The sequence below is a fragment of the Tigriopus californicus genome, chromosome 8 (genome assembly GCF_007210705.1).
Source record: "Tigriopus californicus strain San Diego chromosome 8, Tcal_SD_v2.1, whole genome shotgun sequence".
Lineage (NCBI taxonomy): Eukaryota > Metazoa > Arthropoda > Copepoda > Harpacticoida > Harpacticidae > Tigriopus > Tigriopus californicus.
In genome coordinates this window covers 12,647,374-12,672,778 of record NC_081447.1, presented here as the reverse complement: position 1 = coordinate 12,672,778, position 25,405 = coordinate 12,647,374, and the positions used below count along the sequence as shown (strand labels likewise).

General features: G+C 43.4%; 3 protein-coding genes across 3 annotated transcripts; 1 reads left to right on the top strand and 2 right to left on the bottom strand.

Annotated features, from left to right (window-relative positions):
- Window positions 1–7,211: 7,211 nt before the first annotated feature.
- LOC131885418 (transmembrane protein 70 homolog, mitochondrial-like) lies at window positions 7,212–9,583 on the bottom strand. Its single transcript, XM_059233449.1, has 2 exons — window positions 9,025–9,583; window positions 7,212–7,460 (listed from the first exon to the last, which is right to left on the bottom strand). Exons 1-2 carry the CDS (start codon window positions 9,532–9,534, stop codon window positions 7,242–7,244), a joined length of 729 nt encoding a protein of 242 aa, XP_059089432.1. The 5' UTR covers window positions 9,535–9,583; the 3' UTR covers window positions 7,212–7,241.
- A 1,948-nt stretch (window positions 9,584–11,531) lies between these two features.
- LOC131884834 (tyrosine-protein phosphatase non-receptor type 1-like) lies at window positions 11,532–17,903 on the top strand. Its single transcript, XM_059232718.1, is given in 8 exon segments — window positions 11,532–11,859; window positions 11,976–12,140; window positions 15,316–15,572; window positions 15,706–15,931; window positions 16,009–16,174; window positions 16,294–16,530; window positions 16,889–17,084; window positions 17,551–17,903. Coding segments are annotated over 8 exon segments (1,506 nt in total). The 5' UTR covers window positions 11,532–11,796; the 3' UTR covers window positions 17,747–17,903.
- A 971-nt stretch (window positions 17,904–18,874) lies between these two features.
- Window positions 18,875–22,420, bottom strand: LOC131884833 (uncharacterized). Its single transcript, XM_059232717.1, has 4 exons — window positions 21,730–22,420; window positions 20,461–21,625; window positions 20,071–20,378; window positions 18,875–19,334 (listed from the first exon to the last, which is right to left on the bottom strand). Exons 1-4 carry the CDS (start codon window positions 22,063–22,065, stop codon window positions 19,209–19,211), a joined length of 1,935 nt encoding a protein of 644 aa, XP_059088700.1. The 5' UTR covers window positions 22,066–22,420; the 3' UTR covers window positions 18,875–19,208.
- Window positions 22,421–25,405: the final 2,985 nt, after the last annotated feature.

Sequence of the window (25,405 nt, the reverse complement as noted above, 5' to 3'; positions counted from 1 at the left end):
TCAGGGTATTACGAGCGATAGTTCGAGCTTCCTTTATCAGGGCCTCAAAACTCATTAAACAACTAAGGATACAAATCGCTAGCTACCTCTACTCCCCATTGGTCCCAGATCAATCTCGGTTGTCTGGCATACCTGGGCCAATCTTCAAGGCTAAATATCCTGCAAAATGTGGTCACTATCCTAGTCTAAACGCGTCTATCAAAGTCGACCTCTACTCTAGAGTCTAACTACTGATTTCTGCTACAAGAGTGATGAACTTTAGATACATTTGTTGCATACAAATCACTTGCTACCTCTACTCCTACGATGCCAGCACAATCTCGGTCGTCTGAGAAATCTAGGCTACTCTTCAAGGCAACTGTACTGTTCAATCTACTTTATTCATCACAAACACACCGCCTATCAGCTGTCTTGCTCTGGTAAGAAAAGTGGGGGAATTGTTGGGCCAATGGAAAAGGGGACATACGCATATGAAATCAATGGGTTAATAATTACGGTGAGATGGTCCAACGGAGATGCTCGGATGACGTCCACTCGACGGGATTGAAGGTCCACTAACAAAGTGACAAAGTGCTGTACTCAGGCTCGGCACTTCCCAGGTCCTCTTGCTCTTCTGCACGGCTTCCTGGGTTTCCTACTCCCATATGATGACGATTCTGTCCTTCGAAACAGTTCCCACTTCTTGGCACCACAACAATGACAAAGTCCCAGCACTTAGCAATGGCGGGTGCTTCCTCCTTGGAGAGGTTCAAAAACTGACTTCTCTCCTCGAGCTCCAAATCAAGACTTCTGTCCTCCTCGAGCGCAAAAATGTGACTCTTCTCTCCTCGAGCCCAAAAATGTGACTGTTCTTGTTGAAGACTTTCCCGTGCCACGTTGGTTTCCGCCTCTTGCTCATGGAGGCTAAAACGGGTTGTCCCATGGCTATCGGTGGACGGTGACGGCTTCCTCTATCAACTGTTGCACACAAAACATTGGGCCGGAACTACGTCCCAACGGGACATTCCGGAAGGATTGGTCGTCATTTGCCGTCAGGGGGGGCCGACATTTTGGTAACATCGATCCTTGAGGATGAGATTGCTTATCCAGATCCTCTTCCCCCTTCTCAAAATGCTCACAAGAATATCCTTTTTGATGACCGAGAATTTCCTGTTTCTCCTCCCTTCAAACATGTAGCCGACATTCCTCACCCATGGTTGAAGCTGGGCTGACCAGCCCCTCGAGTACTGGAGCTCTTCCTTGGTGATAGGAACGATGTAGAGATTGATTCACACTGAATCACAAAGCTCTTTAATACAACCGGTTCCTGTGAGATTGTACAGCTATGATCAAGGGCTGGAGGAGCTACTTATGATGGATCCCGACGTCTTTACGAGCATTAGGGTGGCATTTGGTTGACATCTGACCGGCAAACGGACTACACGATGGGCAATCCAACAACTTTGGGATTTTCCCAAGATAATAACATACATTATCTTTACATTTTGATAAAACCCGTTCCGGGAACAATCATTCATCTTGTACATCATTTATCCATGTCATATTAGGATGATGTACTCGATTGTGGACGGAACACCTTTCGTACCTTCTTTGAACACTGTAGAGTCCCAACTTTTTTAGCCTCTCCCAAGATGAGAGCACTCTCAATCCTGTGATGTTCCTAGTGAAACATCTTTGGACTTGTTCAACCTTTTGCAAACCTGCTGAACTCATTGGAGCCCAAATGGGTGAGGCATATTCAAGATGTGGCTGGACAATTGAATTGTACAGAGTTAGCATCGTGATGCTATCTCTGGACTTAGACGTGCGATATATCCAGCCACACATTTGAAAAGCCTTACCCACCTTCAACTGGATATGCTCATTGAACTTTCCATTATTTTGGAGGACTACACCTAGATCTTTCATCGATGAGACCTGCTCAATATCTTTACCTCCATTATCTACAAGTGGAGTATGTAAAGGAGTTGACCCAAATGTCATTGAGTGGAATTTCATTCCGTTCAGGGCCATATTGCTCTCAGTTACCCAAGAGTAGATTCGATTTAAGTCCTTCGCAAGGCTACTGGAATCTTGGCCATTCCTACCAGAAACTAACTTTTTATCGTCAGCATAAGAAGAGAGACTGGCAGTAATACTTTGGGAATCTTTTTTCCTGTGAATTCCTGTATTCTGTGCTTTCAAAAAACTGTTTTTGTGATCATTTGGCCCTCAAGAAGAATTTGATTTTCGAGCCGTACTGATCAGGGCAGGGGGCACCATGGACAAGGCAAGAATCTGATATCTACGGAGAGCACTTTCAACCTTTTGGAAAGGTTATTTGCAAATTTTTGTCCAAATTCGGTTGATTTTTAATGCAGATTTGGTGTTAATAAGTACCATATTTATCTGCAAGTTTTGGCCGGCCCTAGTTATGAGAAATTTGAACTTGTTCATCTATTCAACAAGATCTTCTAGTCGTATGAATTGCTTATTTGGAATTGACTGAACAATTTAAGAGATAAGAAATTTTTACTTCCGTCATTGATCCTCAACAATAATTAGTTCAGCATAAGTAAATATTTCACTTTTAAATGCGAAATACCTAAAGATGTTACTCATGAAAAAGGTAAAACATTTAATTACAATGCTTGATAGAGATTTTAAAAGAGGCTAAGTATTTGAAAAACATTTAAATTTTGACTTTTTGAATACGTTCCTCGCCTCCCAAGTTTCAAAAATCCATGAGACATGTTATCCCCATAAGACTGATACTGTTGTATTGCTGTGTTGAAGTTGTTCAAAATTCGGAAATCATTGGTTTTCCTATTATGCATTTCCAATACAGGCCCTCCTTATTTGCAACGTGACGGGGTCCAAAGAAAACGGGAAGAGGCACGGTAGATCGCTAAATAAACTGCTCTTGCCTTACCTTGAACGCAAGCTCTTTTCTGGACATTATGTGACCCGGGGCACTAATCATAAATAAGATGTTGATAGAATTAGCCAAAAATAACAGAAACGCATCATAAATCAAAAAGAAAGAAATTGGCCTAATCGGGGCCCTTTTTTGGTAAAGGCCGAATGACGAAGCGCCCACTGAAGTGTAGAACGTAGAACATATTTCGTGCAGCGCAAGGGGGCTATAACATGTCAAAACATCTTACCAAATAAACATAGCTACGATTAAAGATTCTGAAAGGACATGAGTGTCATTAGCCAAGATGTAGTGCTAAGCAAATGAACATTATCAATGCTCATTGGTGTAACATGTTAGCAGGAAACTCCAAACTATAGGAGTGTTTGAAACAAAATCAGATAAAAATTGATATAGCAAAATATGGTGTTGATCAGGGAGAAAACTTGGTATATTGGCCATCTAAATTTTGATAAAAGTATTTCTAACCAATAATGCCATTGCATTTTTTTGACGAGTAATGGATGGGTAATGAATCATGTTTTGGCCAAAGTAGTTGTATGGAACTACTAACGCCCTGATGTCTTCGAAATTTTTCCTTTGGCAATTAAGAATGCTTTTACCATAAACATTTTTGCGACCACAAGCATATCAGCTGTTTCGAATTTTGAGGGAAAGTGTAGTCTTAAAATTTCAACAGTTTTTCTTTCGGTTCTAGCCACTAAAAAGTGCAGTTTAGGTTTTATTATAAGGTAAAGTATCATAAGGTATATTTAATCTTCTGAACCAATTATATGGTTATTAGGAAGATATACTGTTGGTGAGCGGATTGAGAACTCGAGGGCATATTGACGTATTGCTCAACGAGTTAGGTTTGAGCCTGGATTATGAGTTGGCTGAATCGAACCAGGTCTTGAAGTCATTCACGGTTTGGCACTCCTTGGCTACTGGGGGTAAAGAATTCCAGAGCTGGGCAGAGCGGTTAGTGAAGAAGAATTTGCGAATGTTGAGCTTACAGGTTTTATATAGATGTTTCCTTCCGTCTGTTTTCTGGTTTGAACTTTGGGTGACTGACTGATCAAGGAGTGAAAATTTTGAGGTTTTAAATAGTCCAGCCCTGTCATGATCTTGTAGATTTGAATAGCGTCCCCCCTTTCATGTCTTTTTTATAAAGAGGTAAGCCCCAGTATTTGGAGTTTTTCCTCGTATGCACCGGTAAGGCCATTGATCATTTTTACAGCTCTGTGTTTAATTTTTGCCATCATAGGATGTCTTTATGTTGCCAAGGGTTCCACACTTGGACTGCAGACTCCAGGTGGGGCTAACGAATGTTTTGTATATTTCTACCAAGGCTTCCTTAGATCAAAGAGAAATTGAACGTTTCATGTGTCCCATTGTAGAATTGGCCTTTTTGACTACTGACCCAATATGGCAGGCGGGTTTAATGTTTTCGGAGATAATGATTCTTATGTCTTTGTAGCTCGACACTGATTCGAGAATTCTTCCCTTGATTTTTTGTGTCGCTTGTTTCTTGAACCAAGATGCATGACTCGACGCTTTCCGACATTGAACCTCATCTCGTTTTCGTTTGCCCATTCTGTTAAACGGTCGATATCTTGTTGAAGTTTGACAGTGTCGGTTTCGGAGGCAATTGAGCGACCAATTTTCGTATCGTCTGCAAAGCGTTGGGTCCTGAATATGGGTTGGTAAGTCCGAGATGTACGGCAAGAAAAGAAGGGGAGCAAGAACGCAACCTTGGACAACTCCACTTGTTACGGGTCTCCATTCTGAACTGTCTCCATAGATTACTACCCTCTGACTTCGTCCTGTTAACCAGTCTGAAAGCCATTGGCGCATATCAGGTGTCAATCCGGGGTTTTTAAGCTTATCGAGAAGGGGATGGTGGGGAACGAGGTCGAAAGCTTTCTCAAAATCAAAATATGTCACATGACGTCTACAGGGTTTCCGTTTTTCCGTTTTTCAAGAAATTCGTACACGTGTCTCTTGAAGATGGTTTCCAATACTTTGCCGATGGCGCTAGTTAGTGAGATTGAGCGGTAACTTTTAGGGTCTGCTTTGTTCTCTGATTTGTGGATTGGGGTTACATTTGCTTTCTTCCATGCACATGGCACTTGCCCTAGGTCGAGGCTTTTTTGAAACAAGTCGCGAAGAGGAGTGGCAAGTGAAGAACACATCGTTTCAAGAACCTGGTGCTAAAACCATCTGGTCCTGGTGAGGAATCGCGGTCTAAGCTACTGATTACGTCCTTCACATTGTCAGTGGTTATAGGTATAGTTGAATTTGGCCGGTTTGTTGCATCATTGGAATATTGTCTGATTCAAGTTCTTTGGACCTGCTCGAGCTTTTGCAAACCTGCTGAACTAATTGGAGCCCAAATGGGAGAGGCATATTCAAGATGCGGCTGAACAATCGACTTTTACAGAGTTAGCATCGTGACACTATCTCTGGACTTAAACGTGCGATATATCCAGCCACATGTTTGAAAAGCCTTACCAACTTTCAACTGGATATGCTCATCGAACTTTCCATTATCTTGGAGGACTACACCTAAATCCTTCATGGATGAGACCTGCTCAATGTCCTTACCTTCATCATCTAATAGTGGAGGGTCTAATGGCGTCGCCCCAAAGGTCATTGAGCGGAATTTCATTCCATTCAAGGCCATGTTACTCGCAGCAACCCAGGAATAAATTTGGTCTAGGACCTTTGCAAGACAACCGGGATCCTGACCATTCCTACCAACTACCAATTTTGTATCATCAGCATAGGAAGAGATACTGACATTACTACTACCAAGCTTCTGAAGCGGAGCAATGAAGATAATGAAAAGGAGAGGACCCAAAATGGAGCCCTGAGGGACACCAGACTTGACATCATGTATGTCACTAAGCGATCCCTCAACCTTAACTAATTGTTTCCTACCACAAATGAAACTTCTTAGCCAATTGAGAACCTTGCCTTGGATCCCAATCTCATGGAGCCTGTTAACTAAAAGGCCATGATCTACCTTGTCAAAGGCCTTGGCAAAGTCGAGATAAACTACATCGACTGATTCATGGCTCTCCAGTCCCTCAATAACCTGCTCTATATGCTCAATCAGTTGGGTAACCGTGCTAAAATGTGCTCGGAACCCATGCTGGCTAGGAGGAAGGACTTCATGTATATCAAGAAATTCAACAAGTTTGAACTTCATGATCTTCTCAAACACCTTCGCAATATTCGAAGTGAGAGAAATCGGCCTGTAGTTACTGGGGAGTGACTTATCTCCCCCTTTGAAAATTGGAACAACATGAGCTACCTTCAGAGAAGAGGGGAACTTGCCCTGGTCCAAGATGCAACGCATCAAGTACGAGAAAACAGGAGCAAGAACCTGTGAGCATCTCATCAGAAACTGAGATGTCACTCCATCAGGGCCAGGGGAGCTCGAGAGTCTCAAGTCCCTGATGGCCTCTAAAGCATCCTGATCTGTGACTACAAGATCATCTAAATGCTCAGCTTGACAAGCCTTGCCAGTCCCAACAAACTCATCAATAGAGCAATGGACTGTTGCTCCTAAACTCAGTGGAGTTGAAAACACACTAGAGAACTGATCTCCAAGTATGTTGGCCATAGTCCCTACATTGTCTATGGCTTCCCCATCGACCTCAAAAGGCCCTACAGGGTGTTTGATCTTTCTCTTAGAGTTTGCATAAGAGAAAAACGCCTTCGGATTCGACCTCACCTCTTGAACAACTCTACTTTCCTTGTTCAACTGATCTGTCTCAATGGAGGCCTTAATTCTACCTTGGATTAAATCCAACTTTCTTTGAAGGCTAGCCACAACTACTGGATTCAAAGTGCTCTGGAGCCTTTTTGCTAGTTTGCAACTCTTTTTGAACAAATTCTTCCTATACTTCGGAATTTTAGAATGTGCCCCGCCCTGTGAAACACATTCAGAGATTGCTAGACTGGAACAGACGTCCTCAAAAACTAGAATCATTTTGTCTAAGGCTACATCTATGGACGATTCCTTTTTCAGCATTGAAATAAGATCAAGCTCCCCTAACCTTTCTATAATCAACGGCCAATGTTCATCTTTGAACTTGAACTTAGCCAGACCGACCTTTTTGGCCGGTCTTACTCTAGAGCACGCCGGCTTTTGAGTAATGGTCGACCCTATCTCGAGAACATGATGATCTGACAGATTACTAGGTGTCACATGGACATACTGGATCAGATCAGGGTCATTGGAAAAAAACAAGTCAAGAACGCTTGTCAACAATATTTTTGTCTTGAACGTTTATGTAGGTCAAAGTGATTGAAGTCGAATTTATTTTACTTTGGTCTATGACTGATTTGGTTTCGAAGAGTCTGATTTTCCTTGGGTTTCAGTGGGAGGATCCCATCTCAGATTCAACGGTTTATCGTATCCCATGATCTTGCCGTAATGCTGGGGAACGTAGAATTGCGTACCATCGACAAAAAGTGGTATATTTCTGGCCTTGAACGTTGTGAACATCCCAGGAATATCAGGAACTTGAACATCCTTCAATCGGAATTTGATCTGAAACGATGAATAAAAGTAGTCTTTAAAGACTTGATTTCACATAAAAATCTTATGTGTTTGCTACGGCTTTTGACATATTTCGAACTCAAGTACGGCACGTGCTATTCATTCATGAATAAATCCACTAGGTTTTCAGATCATAATATTAAATTGATCCATTTCCGTCACAGTCAAATTTGTGCAATTACCATAGGTGACTGTTGAACAATAACAAACTTCGAGAGTGTGTGTGTGTGTGAATCGAGTATATATTTGCATTAAGACACATGTATTTTCATAAACTTCAGATATAGTTGGGTACTTTTGTACAGGGCATTATAAAAGTATGGACAAATATTGCTCCACTCCATTCAGTACAAATCAAGAACAACACAAATTGTGCCTTTAATGCGAGCATTCATGGGTGAGTTTGCACCTTTTTGAGGACTTCCATACCGCTCCTAGGAATGGGATCCCAGGCATTTCAAGACGAAAAACGTCTTCATTTTACCTAACGTTATATTCATATAATATCTGATCCACCAACGAATCAGAGCTGGCAGATCTGGCTATCCCTTGAACATAGGGTTGATCAGGAATTCCGATCAAAAAATTGTCCAAATCAACTTAAAGGAAACAACTGGATCAAACGCGCGTCAAGCCTCTGCGGTCACTGCATTTGACTATTAATGCGGGTTGGGACAAAGCTCATGAATGCTTTTGAAAACGTACAGAATCAAGTACCCTTCGTACCTTCTCTGAGTACTGTACAGTCCTCATTTTTCTAGCCTTTCACTAGCACTGGATCGGACGAACCCTTTTTGAGGAATCGTCCTTTTGACTTTTTTGTCTCGTTGGCTCCAGCCATTCCCTTTTTGATAGGGATAGATTAAACTGAATTCAGGACGACGTCACAATTTCAAATCTATGGGCTCCTCGGCATGGAGGTTTCTGGAGCCTCTGCCTAAAGGTTTTGTCCGATCGTACACATTTTTTCAGTGCAAAATCATCTATGCATATACTCCTTATGACAACATTTTTGTTTTTCTTGATCTTGGTAGAGCCTAGTCTTACTCATGATTGTACACATTTTTGTTATTTATGACTAGAGGTATATGGAAACAAACAAAAATATGCGGGTCAAAAAGTGCACCGTTCAATTAAAGACCATCAATCAAAATTCCAAAAAGACTTTTTCTGGCTAGGAAAGTCTCCCCCAAGTAAACTTAGTTGGTACTTGTACACAAATCATATGATCTATTGAACCGCTACTGAATTATATGGGATAAAATGGTCCTTTTCTTATCGGTGTTAACTCCCAAAGCCTCTGTTTTATATCTGTACCTAAAATAATCAATAGCTTTACTAACGCCTTACCTTTCTTAACTGTTTAGCTTTTTTTGAAATATTTTGCCATATCTGGGCTTGATAATATTGCAATACATTTTACTTCCAAAACTTAAAGCTGTTTAGGAATTTGAACCAACAGGTCATTTCGATCACTTCGTTTTACAGCCCCTACCTACTGATTGACTGATTAACAACGACATTAATATCCCACAATTTTCTTGATGTCATTTACCTCTTTCTTCTTGAGCAGAACACTGTAGGTAATGGCCGTATAGGTATCTTCCAATTGATTGTATCGCAATTCCGTCACATATTTCTTGCTCACAAAATGGATGAGAAGCGGTGTGGCAAACGTGAAGAATGATAAGAACGCACCCGTGACCAAGACCACGCCCAAAGACGCCCCACTCGTCGTCTGAAGATGATGGTATAACACGGGTTGGCACGACAAACCGATGGCACTGGTGGTCAACGAGAACCCTTTCACCAACTTGATTTGTGTGGCTAAAATACCGTGATAGATGGCCTTCTCACCCGTTGGATCAGCGGGATCCACGGGCTCCACGGCCTCCACGGGCTTCAAGTCGCCCGAGGAAAACGCCCGGGGTCCCATGGGAAATAGAACACTCTTAATTTGATGGAGAGCGAGTCGCGTCTCAATGGGTGAGGCCACTCGAACCAATGGGGGCGTGGACAAGATGGGGCGGAGACCACGCCGCCAAAAGGCTGAGAGTGAGGCCATGTTGTTTGGGTGAGCTGAAGAACACTACACTCAATTTCACCCTCCAAAACATGTCATAAACAACAACAATTCCAACCTACATCATTTTGGAATCGATGGCAATTTAGGAATGAGATAGCAGACAGCAGCTCAGAAAGCAGCCTGTTTATTCCAGGAAAACAATGTGATATGAACGTTGATCGATAAAACTAGTTTGGAATAGAATCTCGATTGTTATGTTATATTTAGGGGTGTTTGACGATTATAACAAAGGAGCATCGATACTAATTGGGAATATGGTCAAAAATTGAGGGACTTTCTACGGAATATTTTCTAAAGAACACCCGCTATATACGTTAAAAATAGGTGACATCCGTTCGAGTGAGTTCGAGGGTGACGATTAGTTTTTATCTATAAAAGAGGACTAGGTTTCATTCATATGTATAAAGTAAAATATTCCTTGAAACAAAAGCTACCTAACTCATACCGACACTCAGCGTCATAGGTTCGATTCCAAGTCAAGGCTAATCAATTCAAAAATAAGTGTCTGATCAAAGCTCCAAACGAGAACAACCAAACCCAATATTTTTTTCCCCCTTGTCTCTTAAAGAAACACTTCTCCAGCCCATGCATAGCATGAACCTCTTTCGAATAAATCAATAGAATCAATCAATGAAATTTGGATTACCCTAGAGCGTGAAGAATTTCCTTGATTTTATTTACCGAAATGGGCTCTTACAGCATTTAATCCATGTGGACAATGAGGAGGAACTTTCTGAATGGAAGATTCTTGCCTCTGAGGATCACGCTGCCATTAATTTTGCGAGGGCGAGCTTGGCTGAAGAGGCGAACTCTCCTTTCATTTTCGTCAATGAAACACGGAGAGAAGAAATCTGGTCAGGCATGCCACACCGAAGCCAGAGGAACCAAGTGTTCCAATTCTGACCGATATGATGGCAAGCTATATGCTTTACTAGTCAGTTACGACATGGAGGCCGTTTACGAGATGATAAGTTAATTTTGTATTCTTTCCCATCTATCTCGAACCAACTGAATTGCTCTAAAGTTGTTGTTAATATAAGGAATGCGTTTTACCCTAAAATGACGTGACAGAACTCTTTTGCCTGTATCCATTGACGCATCCGACCAAGAAATTAAGATCGAGGTAGCTTGGCCGGTTGGCCGGTGTCTTTTCCATTAGTTTAAGGTCTCTCTATTTAAGATAAGAGCTAGAATTGTATTGTTATGAAGTCAATGCCGCTGTTTTGAGCTGACACGTTTTTAATGACTGATGTCGGTACAATGGTCATTGTTTTATTACCTTTTTCCTGATATGCTATCCATGTCAAATCCCAGATTTGAAGATCAGTGATGGGCATCATCACATCAAGTCGATGCAGTATTGATTACAACTACGTCACTTTTAGTACATTACTAGTTGTGGGTGGGAATAGGTGGGTTTACATTTTGCAATTCTTCACTAGTCATGACAAATCTAGCACTTTCTAGGATGAATAAAGTGGCTAGATAGGTCTTGAAATCTTGATTGTCAGGGTGTGCTAAACTAACCTTTTCTGAAGCTCTCATTATCGTCAAATTTGGTACAGTATTGGGCTATCACCCTAAATTTAAATTGGATTACTTTTGAAATTTCAAAGGAAAATTTTAAAAAAATACAACTAGCATCCACATATACAGTATAAAAATACCAACCATGTGTCACGCTTTTCCACTGATATTTTAGAATGTATACAAATGACTAAAACAAACTATAACAATAAGATCATCGATGCCATCCATTCATCCTTCCACCACATTCAATCTCAGTTTTCAATGACATACCGGATAAGCGCCCATCTGTGTCGGTTCTTGTTGCAGCCACTGCTGATTGAATAATCACGACATTTCCGTTTGGCCCATTTTCTGGCCTTTTCTGGCCTCTTCGTCTCCTTTTGAAGAGTGAGCCCAACGCCTGAACGGATCCAAGTCCACTCAGAACAACTAGTAGTGAATTGGATGCCAAACGAGTGAAGTGAATCCAGGCCGTGCCCCAGATCCGCCTCAACTGGAGCCGCCCCTAGCCTCCCATCACCCCCACACCCCTCCCACCCTCCCCGCCTCCCCGCCTTGGGACCGAGCCGCGGGCGTGGTCGTGTCCTCGGGTTCTGGCTCAGCCCCGAATCCGACTGGCTGGTCTGTCGTTGACCCCGAATCTGGCTCAAGACTGCTTGGCCCTAGTCTATTAGGTTTTTTTTTGCCGCAGACCCGCACCCGTGGCAGGCCATGGCCGCCCAGCAAAACATCAAAGATCTCATTCAGCGTGACGGATGGGCTCAATTATATACGGTGAGGAGAGGATATCATCCTGTCTATATCCACTGTATCATCCACTATATCCACAATCATTTGAAGATGATAGGATGACATGGTTGGGATTTAATCTTGTGGATTTGTGTGTTTAGGAGATCCGGCGAGATTCGTCAGTCTCGGAGTTTCCGGCCTTGGAGGCGGCCAAACCCGAGAATCGCACTTTCAATCGTTATCGTGATGTGTATCCCTACGACCATTCCCGGGTCAAACTGGAACATCTGGATCACACCGATTACATCAACGCCTCTTTAGTCAAGGTAAGCTCGGAGTCTCCAATCTCCATGGGTCTCGGATCCCGATCGGTTCCAAGGGGAATATGAGCCACACCGACTGGAAATGGGAATTCGTTTCCGGGTTAGCTGGAGTCAATTTTAGTCATGTTGAATGAAGGAAGCTGTTTCATTGGGCTCAGGAGAAATGTTATTCGTATAATCTGGTGAATTTGGATCCTGAGAACCTTTGAGGATACCTAGGATACGATTAGTAAGAAGAAGCCGGATGACGCCATGGGTGATCCGAATACGGTTCCTGAATTCCTCTATATTCATAAGTGGTATTAGCAGAAAGCAATTGTTCATCCTGAAGTGGGTCACTTGGCTCATCAGATTATAGTGAAAGACCGGGAACTCGGGGGGGTTATTTCGCCTCTGAGAATGAATTGCTAACCATTCACAATTTATATCTCGATATCTTACGCAATGACATGACCGTGAGTCGCAATAAAGATTTGTTAGATTACAATGTGTCCCGTACCTAATGCTATGAGATGCATACATAGCCCTCCCCCACCAAACATATTGTGGTCTGACTGAAAACGTTGTTCCTCTTAAGGCTTCCGGGAAACCTGGTCTGGGTGAAGTTCCCATCGCCGAAGAAGGAAGCATCCAATTGAAGAGAGCCTTCGTGGTTAGAGAGTGTCATTGGCCTAGGCAGTAAGCCACTCGACGGACGGCATCGGTTTTTGTAGAATTCGGACTTGCAGTCAGGTTGTAATTCTAGAAAAAAATAGTTACTGGGAACTCGGGGGGGGGAAAACATGCCCATTCCTCCTCCTTAGTATGCTTCTATTCGTGTATATCATACAATGCTGGAAGCCAGAAGGCTTGTTGTGCACTCGGTGGCTTCACCGGCTTCCACGGCCGGGTCCTCCAACATGTGTTTGTATACTCTTGAAAATTGACAGAGTTCCATTGTGCTCGAGATTTTGAGACGCCTGCGGCCTCTCCCTCCATTTCGCTCTCTCCGTCTCTGTGTCTCTCTATCTTTCCATTCCAAGTGTTTTCGTGCGTGTTCGTACTCTACGTAGCTGGTGAGTCAGTTCCAAGAATTTGGAATATTCCCTCAGCTCATGATTCCTCTGCACCTAAAAGTTTTGATAGTCTGACCCTCGTTTTCCGCTTGTTGCTGGCGGAAGACGGCCACTACTTGGTTATTTGGCCATCTCTTTCCCTCTGCGATCAGACCTTGTTGGTTGCCTGGATGAAGATGAATTGCGGCAAAAGGCTGTCCAGACAGCGAGCGAGTCAAGTTTGGATTGGATTTCGATGGGATTTCATTGCATTGCGGTCAAGGCACTCCCAGAATTATCGAGAGATGCTACGCAAAATCCTCCAATCCCGTTTCTCCCCATTTTCTATTGATGTCGTTGGATCGTAGGTCGTGCTCATGAATGCGAAAGACCCTATTGTAGGCCAAGTATTTGTCCACTCAAGGCGAGCATCTTTTTTTGCCATCTCTTGGCTTCTCCGGCAACGGATCCTTGAGCCTCGTTTATTGAATGTTGACAAAACAGCAATGCCCCTGGGTGGGTGACAAGTGAGAGTTGGGCTCGAATCCGTTTAATCTCTCTCCCCACGAGTTTCGAAACCAAAAAAGAAGTTGATAAAAGACATCTGTGAATCTAGAGCAACGGCGACAGTCATCGCTAAAGTGACTTGCTACCCTTCGAGATGAGTCATCACCGTCATAGTCCTCTACCTTTGTACTTGTCAGAGCCTGTCTCGACTGAATATCTCTGGCCATGATAGGCTACGATTGACAATTTTCATGACCTTTCTAAAACTGTATCATACCAGAGGAGCCAGAAAATAAAACCATGTGCGTGTTGTATATTGGAATAATGGACAACCAGACACACCTCTGTTTGGGTTCCACAACTTATTACTTTCCACGGTTATCCAAGGTTGGGAGGTTTCTTTCAATTGCAGTCCTATTCATAGATAAAAGAATCCCCTGCTTCCTTGCTTCATCTTCCCTAGAAATGGGACTTAAATATTAGCTTCTGACCAATTGTAGAATAAAAAGGATAATAGCCAAGCTGGAAGTTAGCATTTAAAGTGATATGTATACGCCTGTATGTGATGTGAAACCTGAGGAGTGGAGCAATATTCAATAATGATAGAATGAATAAGGCGAGGATGTGTTGGGGATGTCCGCACACTAAAGCTGATGTTAATGAATGCTAATAATGGATTAGTTGTGCACGCCTAATCTCATTCATTGGCATATGCCTGAGACCGTTCATAAAAAGGGTATGTTTCTTCATTGAGCAAATGACTATGGTTCAGCGTATATATTCTCCCCCAAGAGGTATAAGGAAATGGTTTTCCCTAATTAATTAATATGACGCTTGTCAGCTAAAAGCTCTCAAGATAACAATGCACAATTACATTTCACGAGTAAGAAACCTGTAGATTGAGTTTAACTTTCCCATTATGTGGTAGTCGCTTTGGAAATCAGACTCTATAAACGGCAACTCCTAACTGTAAAGTAGACTTATCTTTGCTGATATTTTAGTGCGATAATGCTCGTCTTCATTTTCTTGCCATGACCACGTTTTTGACATCATCTGTCGAAGGTTGGCAAAGATGTATCTATATTCAAACCTGCCATTGTAATGACCAATTCAAATCCAGACCTGGTAGGGCACTGAAGTATTGATGCGGAACTGTAATCCATTTAACCAGCTTATTTATAATTACGTTAATGGAACCTCCAATGCCTTGATTAATGTTGAATCTGATGCCTCCTTAAGTTACGACTGTATTGTCAGTCAGTCTTCAATCGAGACATTTTTAGACGATTTTCCATGTAAGGAAGGTATGCCCACTCTTGAGCAATTCCAAGTGGCTTTCGTGGTAGCAAACAAGCTACAGATTTGTTGAGTGGTTTGGATTCACTTGGAGCCAAGTAAGTACACCTCGCTTTTAAGAATAAGGGGCCACATTGATAACGCCTTCCCTAGAAGCAGACGTATATGATTAATTAAAAGGAAAGAGGCGCTCACTTCTTCTTACGAAAAATCATGGCTCAAATCACCAAATTGGGCTCAAATCATGCGTGTCGTTTCGATTCATATGAGTATGAGGCCAGGGCCTTTCTCTGGTAATCATTCGAATCCATCGATTCAAATATTGATTCTTTACATTTCAGTCAATCCGTGCCAATCGCAACTACATTCTCTCTCAAGGTCCGTTGCCAGGGACGGTAGGTCATTTTTGGTTGACGGTATGGCAGCAGATGAGCAAGGCGGTGCTCATGCTGAATCGAGTCCTGGAGAAAGGCCAACTCAAGTGTCACCAATACTGGCCACAGGATGTCGGTGATGATCTCATCTTTGAGGATGTCCAACTCAAGCTCGAGAATATTCAGTCTGAACCCGGAGAACACTACACAGTCAGGACTTTCAGGTATGTAGAGGGAGACGGGGGGCTTAAGGAAGGGTGAAATGAATCACGAGTTTTGGTTCGAATCCTACCGGACCCGCAGTTCCGAGCACAGCAAATCAAATAGCAAATGTTCAGTTCCGTTCTTTTCGCACAGGATCAGTAAAATGGACACGGACGAAAGTCGGGAAATTAAGCACTTCCATTACACCACCTGGCCGGATTTTGGCGTGCCCAAATGACCCGACACATTTCTGGAGTTTCTCACGGTAGTTCGCGAGAGTGGCGTCTTGGACCCGGATGTGGGTCCCTCTGTGGTCCATTGTTCCGCCGGGATCGGACGATCTGGCACATTTTGCTTGGTCGATACTTGCCTTGTCCTTGTAAGTATGAAGGCCAGTCCAAGATATGATTGCAATACTGTCTGTCTTCATAAAAGTTTTCGCCAATATTTGTTTAGATCGAGAAGGAAGGATTTGCAAACGTGAATATTAAAGAGGTCCTCCTAGAACTCCGCAGTTATCGCATGGGCCTCATACAAACGCCTGACCAACTGAAGTTCTCATATTTAGCCATAATCGAAGGTGCTAGACAACGAGGATTGATTTCCAAGGACATTCTTGCAGGTCAGTTTCCAGAAGCCTTTTATCGGTTGTCGGTCCAGCTCTAGATAAACGGCAATTTCATTTATATTATTTATATGTATATTTATATATATGTATGTATATGCTTTTTATCTCTGCAGATCTACAATGTCAGCGTGCCACCGCCTCATCCGAGATCTCAGATGATGAGGACGACCAAGATGTTCAAGGCGGTCCTCCTCCATTGCCCCCACCTCGCAACGAGTCTTTGCGGCAGCAATTACAGGACATCCTGTGCAACAATCACACGAACAATGGAGTCCCCTCCAAGGAATCAATCATCCCGGACCAATTGAGCCTAGCTCCATCTCAATCAAATGGACATGGGCAAAACACCGGTAGGAATCGAATCCTCTTGATCGAGAGCTTTATTTTCTTTCGCAGATGCTTCTAATCCACAACAGGAAATGTGATCCTCCGCTTTAGTATCATGAAGGATTGTCATTGTTCATCTGTACTGAGATACTTCATGTTAATGCCATATTTGGTTTACTAGCGAACCAGAGGAGGCGAATTGGGAGAACCCTCGAAAATGAAAGAGAATGCGTCCAATTCGGACTTAAAAGCTTTCCAAAGAATAAGCGCTTTCGAATGAGTGAAGGGCGCGGCGCTCGAATAAGACCCCAAGCTAACCTTTCTGACGAATATGAAATTGTCATAACGCTCGAATTCAATGGTTTTTTGTTCAAATTTTAGAACCCGTTTCCAATGGTGGCAATGCCACGTCCTCCAAGTTGTCAGACTCGAATTGCTCCGCCCACCAGACCGCCTCGTGCTCGTCTTCGAATTCGTCGAATTCGTCTTCCTCTTGTTCCTCCTCATCCTCGACGTCCCGACACAAGACTGAATCCGCCTGCATCCTCAACAACCACAAAATGGAGGAGAGAAAGCGGTAAGTGGCTCAAGAACCAACGAGTCGAACCCCAGCTAAAGAATATACCATCACAAATTAAGTGCTTCCCAAGTGTCCAATTTGGGCCTTGGGCTAAGTTTGAAAATCTGTGTTCGTCCAGATCTGGTTGAGTTGTGCTCGTATGCTCTCTGCTGTGCGGTTTGTCAATTGTCCAGGCGCTTTTCATTTGGTTCTCATTCGTTTCGTAGGCGTAACTTTAACCTCCACTATCTCGGAAAATACTGCAATTCCTCCCCTGAAGTGCTCACTAAATCGTTAGTGACCCGACACAAACGGGGTACGTCTGATCACTGGCGATTCCATTTCTTTCCTCGTTCTCCAATGCCAAAACTCCCTCGAATCATTTTTGCTTAAATCACGAACAAAAGCGCGACTTCGAACCGATCGTGATCCCAAACGCGGTCGACGATTGTCACTCGTGATGTGATCTCTTTTTTACCTTTAGGGAAATGGAAATCCGACGTCGCAATAAAGAAGCCCGTCAAACGGCTCTGCAATCGAAAGTCCAAGATATGAAGCGAAAATCCGCGGATTCCGAAGATTGGAAGCGACGGAAAAGCCAGGTGTACGAGATGTTGCCCTTCTGTTTCGGTTTGGTCATGATGGTGGCCGCTGGGTCCTACTACTTCCTCAAAGGGTGAAGACTGTGTAATTCGACAATGATAATCACACCTGGAACATCTGTCCCGGAGGACCATCGTGAAGAGAAACGAACGTGCCAGTGCTCTTGTTTACTTTTGGTTGAAGCCAATTCGCAAACAATTTGGCCAGATTCTCCCTAAAGCATCTTTTTTTTTTCTCGAAAAGAAAACATTATATTCAGCTAAAGAACCCAAACACCTCTACCTGAGTTCTGATCAATGGAAGAGGGCTTCGGTGGTAATTCAGTCAGTAACGAGAGTGTTATTGGCTGTCACATGAGTAGTCGATAGTATCAACTCAAACGTGAGTATTCGTGACACCTTTTCAAGTTTAGTCCTCCAAATCTTCATCCTAACATCCCCATTAAACCGCAAACACGATTGTTTTGTACAAACTTTTTCAAACTTTGTGCCATTGATAAGAACTGTTGAGAGCCTCGCCATCCAGATTTCCGCTCCCAACCTTCTGACAACACCCTTTCTATTTATTTCCCATCCCAATCTTATTCATTTCTTGACGTGTTGCCCAAAGATCAACTAGATGAAATCGTCAGTGGTGCCGCTTAGTTCGCAGCAACTGCATGTCACTCTTAAACATACCTACATATATCTCAATATCTAATAATGAACGAAAGACCCTTTTAGTACACAACTAATTTTAACCGGGCGGTGCTGACAAAAACTACGAAAGACACTCTGTGCGAACCAATAGAACGAACGAAATCACAACACGGTCTTTCCCGACATTCAACTAGTTGGCTGATGATACTCGGCAATTTTTAATCAACTCGTCTCGTCAGGTCTAGTTTGGCCGAGATGGGTCAAGATTACGATTAAAAGTAAGCAAGCTGAATGATTCTTATGAAGAAATCCCCTCCCAACTCTCATCATGTTCTTATACCCTCGATAACGAACCCTTTTTTATATGATCTATACAGTTTGGAAGAAAAATGATTGGAAAAAATCCTCAAATATATTTAGTACCGAACCATAAGAATGTTTGGGCCATTAAATGCTTTATTGTCTGGTCGTTGTAACGCGCTACTATTGGTACAAGTACTTAGCTTAAATAGTCCACATAGGCGGGTGAGGAGAAAGAGGATGGGAAATGGGAATTCCATCGAATTAATAATCATAGTAATAGTTGAGACATCTTGGAAAAACTTGAGCGTTCACGAAGAAATTTACATAACCAAGTCCGAGAATCCCTTTACTGGTGGCTACTGGTCTTATCACCATACAATTGAAGAGCATGCCCACGAGAGTTCCCTTAAAAACGCGAATCCCGTGCAAAGAGCTCCCCTACTTGATTCAAAGGGGAGGAAACACGAGGTTATGATGAGGGGAATCGCAAAGTAATATCAAAACTACATGAAGATTAGCCTTGGTCGTTCACTGAGAAGAAGAGGGAGAGCGCGGGAAGGGGAAGAATTGAAGAAGTGTTTGTTCGTCTGACCCATGATTACTTCAAGAAGTACAAGGAGACTGGATCGCTGGGCCGCTCCGGAATTGGTGGTCGCTTTTGGGCCACATTTTGGGAGGAGATGTCCCCGCAGAATTGAACCCGCCATCCCAAATCCGATAATTCCTGTGGGATGGAATAAAACAATGACAGGGCTTTCCTCAGTAGTTTGGGCACGTGATTTAGGATAATCATCGAACTGGGGGTGGGTGGGGGTGATGTTGGCGTGGGTGGGGGTGTTCAGTAGGTTGAATTCGAATTTCAAGCTCCGGAGAGTTGATCTTTTCGTTATTAGAATTTACACAGTGGAAGAAAAACTTTAAAGAAAAATTTGCATTGAGCTACGAGCCTTGAAGAAACCTTGATCAAAGTGTGAGGAAAAGATAATTAAGAGCTAGTTATGAGGTCTTTTAAAAAATTCTAGAAAGCTTGAGTGGACCATTATTTCAAAGCAATGAAGGAGAGAAAAACGTTTTGGTTCTTGGCTAGAGCTCAATAAAAGTATCTTTCAGAATTGCAGTGTTTCGAACCTGTCGACCCACTAGGGTTATTTCATCAACAACCCAAAAATAAAAACAAACCTTGCTACAAAGACATAATTTGTTTCAAAGGAATCCAAAATATTGACTCAGGCTTCCTTCTTTCCTCAAAGATGTCTTCATTTCTGTGACTGAACCATGTTCCTCAAGCGCTTGACCAGAAGTTATTAAGTATCAAGGTCATTTTTTACCGAGTCTTCTCCGAACAAAGGCAATTCCAGGACACTGTTCCCCCAAATTACGTTGTTCTATCAGTACAAGAGGTGCCAAAGAATACTCGACGATGTTTTCTTCGGAATGGCGTAAAACCCGTCTAAACTTACTTTGATGAGATAGACCAAGATGCTCTTCCCAGACTCGGCGTCCATGTTTTGTGGCGGTGGGAACGTGATCTCATGATGCTGTTGGATCAGACTCTGAGCTGTCTCAATGGCTCGATCAATGTGCTTGTTCCCATAGGATACAGCCCAAGGGTATCGTTTGACTTTGAATTGCCAAAACTCCTCCTCGTTGCCTTCTTTCTCCACTTTGTAGTCGTGAGTCAGTGGGTAAGGCCATCGACTTTGCAGACACTTGCGAATGGCCTCGATATCGGCCTCAGTGCCGCCCAGAACTCCAATCCGATTGACCCCTATCAAATAAAACGAAACGAAACACGCCACATGTCTGAGTTAGTTCTGGTCAAAACGTTGATTGGGTTTCAATTTACGTACCTGCCAGTTTGAGTGTCAACTCCTGGGTGTAGCCAACATTGGATTGCCGGAAGATGACCAAAGTCTTTTGATCTGTCTTACCCACGTCCAAGGTGATGCTCTCGTAGACGTTCATTTCGGCCTTGTTCATGGCCAAGAGGAACTTGGCCACCAAAATCTGAGGGGACACGACCAATCTGGGCATGGGTCCGGAGCCATCCTTGATGACGCAAGACTGATTCCAGGGTTCCTCCAAGAGCTTGTAGCTTTTGACCTCGTGCACCTCTTCCGGGTCCTTGGAGTCCAGACCCGGCATCCAATGCTCCTGCATGACAGTCTTGATCTTGCCCTCCATGTCCTCGTTCAACCCGTACAATCGAACCATGTCGGGTTTCTCTATTTCCAACATGGCAAAGTGATCCTGTCCCAAGCCTGGCAAGATCCGGGTGTCTTGGATGAAGAACATGACCTCATGATCTCCACCGAAGGGCACGTGCGAGGAGCAGATCAATTTCCATTGGCGGCAGAACAACTGGTGAAGAACCTCCAAAAGCAATTTGGAGCGAAGGATTTTGCCATTCTCGGCGTTCAGCTGGTTCATGTCCAATTTGAACTCGTTGACTTTCTCATCGCTGGATTCTTTCTCCGTGTCAGCCTTGGCGTCGTTGTCTCCTTCTTGTGGTTTATTGTCTTGATTTGCTACCTCCTCGACTTTGACTGGAGGTTCAATATCGTCGTTGCTCTTTTCGTCCTTGTTGTCTGGCTCGACTTCTTGTTTGTCCTCTTCGTTGTCATTTTCCTTCTTGTCTTCATCCTTTTTTTCCTCCGCCACTTCTTTCTCTTTTTCCTCCTCCTCCGCCTCTTTGGTCTCCTCCTTTTTCTCGGGCTCCGTGACTTTGACGTCGGGTTCTTCGATGTCTTTGGGTCCGGTTTCGGACGGTTTCATGACCTTTTCGATGGCTGCTTGGACCACAGGGTTGGCCGGATTATCCTCCTTGGCTCCCACAACGCACACCTTGTCGGCTGCGGGGAAAGCGAGGGCCATCACCTGTGGGCTCTCAATGGGTGTGGCGGCTTTCTTTAGGATCCAGGTTCGGAGTTCGAATCCCGGCGTGGTCGAGAATCTCGAGCTAGTCAACATATCATAACCCGCCTTGGTAACGTTCTCCATGATTTGACACAACAACTGGAACCGATCAAAGAAGGGTTCAATTGAGAAGGTTGGTTGGCCATGGACTGGGCTAAGGACGAAAAAAGAGCCTAACGGAGCGACTTGGCCCTTGATCTTACCTCAACCCCTTGCTTCTTGCTGAAGATGCCCTTTTCGAGTTGAATGACCCAGGCTCCTTGTTTCTCTTGAATGGTCAAGCCCTCGTTTTCGGCCTCCTCCGCAGCATTGATGTGCTTCTTGACGGCCTCTTTGACGGCTCCAAAGACATCCTCGGAACCGTGAACCACCCTGACTTCCCCTGGGATCCGAATGGTGAGACTCACTAGTCCCGGGTCTTCCTCCGTTGGCTTCATTTCCACGGCCTGAAGCGAGTAATTGACGGGAAACTTGACATCCCGAATGCAGTTGAGATTGCGGACCTCGGGCCGATTCAACATTTGACGCACGTTCTCCATTTTTGTGTGCAGGGTGAATTGAACTATTTATGTATGCACTCTTGATCCAATTTTGGTGCTCCCTCTCTCCGACAACCCGAATTAGGTTGGCTGGGTTGGCATCAAACTTCTCCCCCACCCGGCTTCTAGTACGACCGTAAGTAAGAACGGCGGAGAGTTGGTTGGTTTTCCAATCTGTAGGGAAAGTGGTGGGTGATATGGGCGGGGGCTTTTTGCCTTGGGCGTGCGCGCGTTCCCTTTGATCCGAATTGGTCCAACAAGGCGGGAAACGAGGTTGAAGGGAAGGAACAGGAGGACCACGGGAGGAGGAAGGAGGAGGAGGAGGAAGAGGTCAGTACTCTATCCTCCTCATTCTCCTCTTCTCCTCCCTCTCCTCCTGGCTTCCCTTCTTTGTTCGGGAAAATCGATTCCCCCCCTCAGAAATGGAGCGCGCGAGTTCCAAGATCCAGACCGAGGCCAGTGGAATCACCATCAGAGTCCCACTCAAGAGACTAGAGCGGAGAATGAGCTGGAACAGGGAACACCAATATGTAGCAGAGAGAAAGAGATCATTCTCGAGAAGAAGGAAACAGGGGAAAGAGGCTGTGGAGCGATGATTGGGGTGGCAAATCCATTACACGTATCTAGGTGGAACAACTACCGCCCTGCATGTACAGTGTGTACGAGAACGAAACGTCAGTTATTTGCGTTCAATTTCCGAGCTCGTGGCAAGACCGACGACGACTTGGGTGAAGGATACGTACGGCTTTGAAACAAACTCAATGAACGGATGTGGATCAAGATTTGGAAATGGCCTGATCCCAAAGATCGAATCCCCCCCATTTTTCTGCCCGTCCATATGGCACAACTAGTCACACCATGCTATATTTGTTCAGTCAAATGGATTACTACTCAGAGTAACGGGGACGAGCATTGAAAGGGATTGATTGGAAGAGGAAAGGATGAGAGGGAAAAATAGGAACAATGGGCAGACTTCTGGGTCTTTTGGGTCCCACCGGTCCCAGTCTATTCGCTTGACAAGTCATTCAAAGACAATCCAGTTTCTGATGAGAGGATGCTCGAGATTTGGTCTGGATCATTAACTCTCTATCTAAAAGCATCAACCTTGAACGGTTTTCCTCGACACGTTTGAGAGATGTTGGCCAAGGTTCCACGATCAATGCTAATTTAATTTACACACACGTTCTGATCAGTAGGATGATTTCGAATTTAGGCCATTCATGCAAAGGATCAATCAAACCTGAAATTTGGGTTTCATTGACTCCAACATTGAAGGTCAAATGGATAAATGAAAACATGGAAAACATGGTGCTTGATGCACAATCTCGCCTCTCCCGTTAAACGAATGCTAGATTCGTACGTAATATAATAAAAATAAAGCGAAATCTTCATCTGCCTGATTCAACGACCAATTATGTTTAAGAGGACTCATCGACATCAATATTTTTCTTACAAGCTTCCAAGTTGATGACCGTGTAGGGGAAAAACTATGTTTTGCTTCTACATTCAAGGGCGGCTTTTTTGTCCTTCTACGAGTACAAACATCAATGCGTTTCACATCGAATCCCATCCAGGATCCAGTTAACCGTCTCTGTACAATACTTCTGATCAAAGAATTGCTTATTGTACTACACTCAAAAAAGCACTTGGAGTCAAGCCATTTGCACTTGTAACATGTTGTGTGGAACTGACTTCGATAAATGAATTGTAATCTCCCATGGGTTTCCGTGGTTAACAATCGCGGCAAATCATTGAAATGGTATAGGCTCAAATGTCAAGTTGGTGTGCGAAACGACTCGATTCATGGGGAATTGTACCTGAATGATTTATTTGCGGACTTTTAATCACCACTGGGAATGAATACCCTTGAAGAAATCAATGAAAAAAGTGCAATTTCCCACGGACTTCTAGAGATGTGGACTGCGAACGGAAACAAAACTTTCCAATCTTTTAAGTTGCTCACTTTATGCCAAATGAGCACTTGATACCCAGGATTTAGGGTCAATTCTAGTGAACCTAGAGGCTCAATGTGCGTTTTGAGAGCACCTTCAAGCCTTCGAGAATCCAGGCTAGTTCGAACAATGAAGTCCACATCTCTTCTTTCTTGGATTCCTTCATTGTTTAATTTGCTTTCCTCTAATATTCGTAGGGAATACGGAGGCCTTTTTGATCCGGTTGCATCTTTCAAGTCAGACTTGGACAAATTTTAGATAGCATTCCAGATCAACCCTACATTCAAGGACTAGCTCGGTCTGCCAACTCAAATTCGTTGGTAGACCAAATATTATATCAAGATTGAAAGGTAATAAATAGACGAATTATAACCTTTCATTTTAATAGTACTGGGGATTACATTCTCTGTAACGGTTAGAAATACCCGTGAAAAATCAAACAAAAAAAGGTGCGACCACAAGATCTTATTAATTAGAATAATTTGGCTAAATTTGAGCCCAAAATTATGAATAGGGAAATCGGGAAAAAGTCCAAAGTTATGTAATAGACACTACGTTTCGAACTTTCGGCCTGCTCTTGGTCAGCTACGCGTACATAAGCTCTTGACAATATAACTTTGAAACGAAACACTTCACTAGTAAACAATACAAAAATGTCTTGCCTTCAATTGAAGAGAACTCCGTTTCCTATTTTATTACTTTGATTCGAAAAGTGGCTCAGAGTTGCGATGACCAAGAGTAGGCCGATTTGGCAGGAAGCTCGTTCGCAGTCCATATTTTTGGAAGTTCGTGAATCATCATTCACCTTTATCCACCAACGAATTAGAGTCGGCGGATCTGTGAGGGTTGATGTGGAATTTTGGTCAAGCACTTGTGCAGATCAGATTTTAAAGCCCGTGACAAATCTTCACTTACTAATTCGTTATGAATTCAAAGCTGTAAAGGAGAACGAGAAAGACGAGAAAAGGACTTCATTGTTGTAACAAATCTGGAATACAAAGGCTTGGAGGTCCTCTCAAGGCGCACGTCAAGCCTCTCTCATCACGAAGTCTATTCGACACTAAAACCTTGATAGGGACAAAGCTCGTGAATTGCTTTCCTAATCTTTCCTAATGTCTCCCAATATTACGAAAGCTCTCTCATTCTTGCAACGTTGCGGCGAGTAAAAAATCTTTGGACCCGTTTAACCTTTTACAAACCTGGTGAACTACGTAGAGCCCAAACGGGCGAAGTACATACATTCTTGATGTGGCTGAACAATAGACTTGTATTAAGTTAGCATCGTGATACTTTGTGTGAACTGAAACGTCCGATGTACCCAAGCCTTGGGGGGGTTGCTTTTTTATCATATTACCTGCTGTTTTTCATCTTTTTCTGCTTTGTATTTT

Excerpts from the sequence above, each read along its gene's own strand:
- LOC131885418 (XM_059233449.1), bottom strand. The coding sequence starts at position 9,534 with ATGGCCTCACTCTCAGCCTTTTGGCGGCGTGGTCTCCGCCCCATCTTG. Across the intron at positions 7,461-9,024 it reads TTCTGCTCAAGAAGAAAGAG|ATCAAATTCCGATTGAAGGA; the intron begins GTAAATGACATC and ends TCATCGTTTCAG.
- LOC131884833 (XM_059232717.1), bottom strand. The coding sequence starts at position 22,065 with ATGGAGAACGTGCGTCAAATGTTGAATCGGCCCGAGGTCCGCAATCTC. Across the intron at positions 21,626-21,729 it reads GCAAGAAGCAAGGGGTTGAG|TTGTTGTGTCAAATCATGGA; the intron begins GTAAGATCAAGG and ends GATCGGTTCCAG. Across the intron at positions 19,335-20,070 it reads TCTTGGTCTATCTCATCAAA|GAATTATCGGATTTGGGATG; the intron begins GTAAGTTTAGAC and ends TCCATCCCACAG.